The sequence below is a fragment of the Solanum tuberosum genome, unplaced genomic scaffold, assembly GCF_000226075.1.
Source record: "Solanum tuberosum cultivar DM 1-3 516 R44 unplaced genomic scaffold, SolTub_3.0 scf00033, whole genome shotgun sequence".
Taxonomy (NCBI): domain Eukaryota; kingdom Viridiplantae; phylum Streptophyta; class Magnoliopsida; order Solanales; family Solanaceae; genus Solanum; species Solanum tuberosum.
Window position 1 is genome coordinate 1,940,655 of NW_006238959.1, and position 2,893 is coordinate 1,943,547.

At 40.3% G+C, this 2,893-nt stretch overlaps 1 protein-coding gene across 1 annotated transcript; it reads right to left on the reverse strand.

Annotated features, from left to right (window-relative positions):
* Positions 1-200: 200 nt before the first annotated feature.
* LOC107059705 (uncharacterized) lies at positions 201-2,201 on the reverse strand. Its single transcript, XM_015306494.1, has 3 exons — positions 2,058-2,201; positions 1,838-1,977; positions 201-222 (listed from the first exon to the last, which is right to left on the reverse strand). Exons 1-3 carry the CDS (start codon positions 2,199-2,201, stop codon positions 201-203), a joined length of 306 nt encoding a protein of 101 aa, XP_015161980.1.
* Positions 2,202-2,893: the final 692 nt, after the last annotated feature.

Genomic DNA, 2,893 nt, shown 5'->3' on the forward strand with positions numbered 1-2,893 from the left:
CCTGAAAGTCAATGTACCAAAACTCTAACGATTCAACAAGTCTACGGAAGAGGGGTGCAATCCCAAAACTAAAACATAACAATCTAATAGATAGTCTGAGTCAAAAAGAATGGACTAAACAAAAGAGAACCCATGGCAGCCTGGAAGAACTGCTCACCCTTAAACTCGGTCTCGATCAGTAATCTCCTAAATGAAGTACGTCAGTAGTCACCTGAAGATGCCCTGTACTCAACAAAGAAAGAGCAAGTCCAGTATCAGTACATAACCAGAGTGTACTAGTAGGATCACGCGGCTACTCCCATAAGCACAATATACAACGAACAATCGCAACACAGTAATCACACATATACAGAATACAGTTCAGCTATCATTTCAGAGCAACCTACACTCTTCCATTATCAATGATAAGTAGAGATAAACAAAACAATCATAAGAAGTTCTGTCATGGAACCCATACCCAAATTATTAGTGTGTCGGAACGTGACACCCGATCTAAAGTATGTGTCGGAACGTGACACCAGGTCTAATAGATGTGTCGGAACGTGACACCCGGTCAAATATATGTGTCAGAACGTGACACCTGATCCAATTATGTGTCGGAACGTGACAGCCGATCCAATGTATGTGTCAGAACATAACACCCTATCCAATCAGCACAACCACAATCACAAGCACATCCATAATGAACAATACTCAAATCATACAGTCAAGTAACATGTTCATTGCATGTATTGTTCACACATCATCATTTCATTAGGTTCGATTCAAATTTCCTTATTCACATACATGCATGCATACAATGTAGCAATCAGTCAACATATATCACACAAAAAGGAAATCAAACCATCACCTACCTCGAAACCAAGCTCGAATCCTCCCAAGACACTTGAGCGTTCCATTTTAGGATTATTTTCGCTTGTTCTTGGTCTAAACCCCCTAACCAATTGTACTCTGACCAGGCTTAAAAAAACTTTGACATCATCGATTTTCTCGGGATTCGAGGGGTCAAGAGCCTAATCAGGTCCCCTCACCATACCTTGTTGATAAGAGGTTAAGTTAAATCCATTGCCATACCAAGATCTTATTATTAAATTAGGGCTTTTCCCACCATTAACTTCAGGCCAAAACCCTCGGACAATGATAATTACCCAAGAATCGAAGTTCTACGGATCGAAAAATGGATTAGGAGAGTAATAATCTTACCTTTTGCGCTAGAAGTCGTGGGAATCTGTCAAGAAATAGCCATGGGTCGTCCCTTAGCTCTCAAGAACGGAGGTTTGAAGAAAATAACGAATTTGAGGTTTTTCCCTGATTTAAGTCGCGACTGTCCCGCCACAGCGAGACCCAACCCGCCACAAAGGCCCCGCTTTAGCTGCTTGTACGGAGACAAAATGTCGGAATTTGAGTTCCAAGCTCCCAATTCACAACACACCTTCTACCCTTGACGTTCAGAAACTACCCTTTCACGCCAAGATCAGTTTTTGGGAGTTCTACTCGCCTGAATTTGATTTCGTAAAGCTGTACGGGCTCCTTAACGTCTAAACTATCCACTCATGTGATCAAATTCATATTTAGATCTTTCATTCATTACCAGATTTCCCTAGACTTTACCTGACTAAGATTTTGTCCAAATCTGGACTAGGCTACAATTTTATAAGTCACTACTCAAAAGTTTTCTGGCCCAAATTCTTTCCCCATTGGCTTTTCCATAACAACGAAAATAAATCAGTACAATAGATACCAATTTACCCATCACTCGTCCTTGAGTGACAAACTATCAGAACAGGGCTAAAGCGAACGTAGAGTGGTACCTAAATCATCGAATGACTGGGGATACCTGTCTGGCATGTCCTCACCGGTTTCCCCAGTAGCTTCCTCAATCGGACGATGCTTCCATTGAACTTTCACGAACTTTATCTCCTTGGTCCTGAGCTTTTGGACATCACGATCAAGAATCGCAACTGGTTCTTCCTCATACTGAAGGTTTTGTTTAACAAAACTGAGTCTCATTTAATGTTGTAATCTCCGTCCCCATGATACTTTTTCAACATGGACACATGAAACATTGGATGAATTCCAGATAAGCTAGGGGGTGAGGCCAATCCATAAGCCACTGGCCCTACACAACCAAGGATCTCAAATGGTCCAACGTATCGAGGACTAGGCTTTCCCTTCTTGCCGAATCGCATCATCCCTTTCATGGGTTACACTTTTAGAAGAACTTGCTCACCCATTTGAAATGTCATGTCCCTTACCTTACCATATGCATACTTTTTCTGTCGACTTTGGACTGCTAGAAGCTTAGCTTGGATGCTTCTCACCTTATTTTGAGAATCTTTCACCAAATCAACCCCCTAAGGGTTTCACATCTCCATCATCAAACCAACCAATTGAATACCTACATATCCTCCCATACAATGCCTCAATGAAGTCATCTCATTACTCGAGTGATAAATATTGTTGTATGTAAACTTAACTAACAACAAAAGTGATTCCCAACAACCACCAAAGTTGATCATACACATGTCTGCAACATGTTATCAATGACCTTGACAGAATTATCATGACAAATCCTTTCTCACATAAGCATGATAAAATTCCAAAGCAATACTTGCTACACTTAGAAATGAACCTGAACCAATCAACACACACTCATAATACCCAAACAATCATAGTTCTTAACAACATCTCCATTCTATAACATAAATTCCCATGAGCTTAAGTTATAAAAATTTGATCTTTAGACATTACATACTCATCGAGGGATATGTCCAAGAATACAAACCCCCTAACAACACTATCAAAATGCTGGATTTAGTAATTGTGATTGTAGATAACCCTTAAAAACAGTAGAATTGGACCCAATGATCCCCACATTCTACCAAGAGAACAT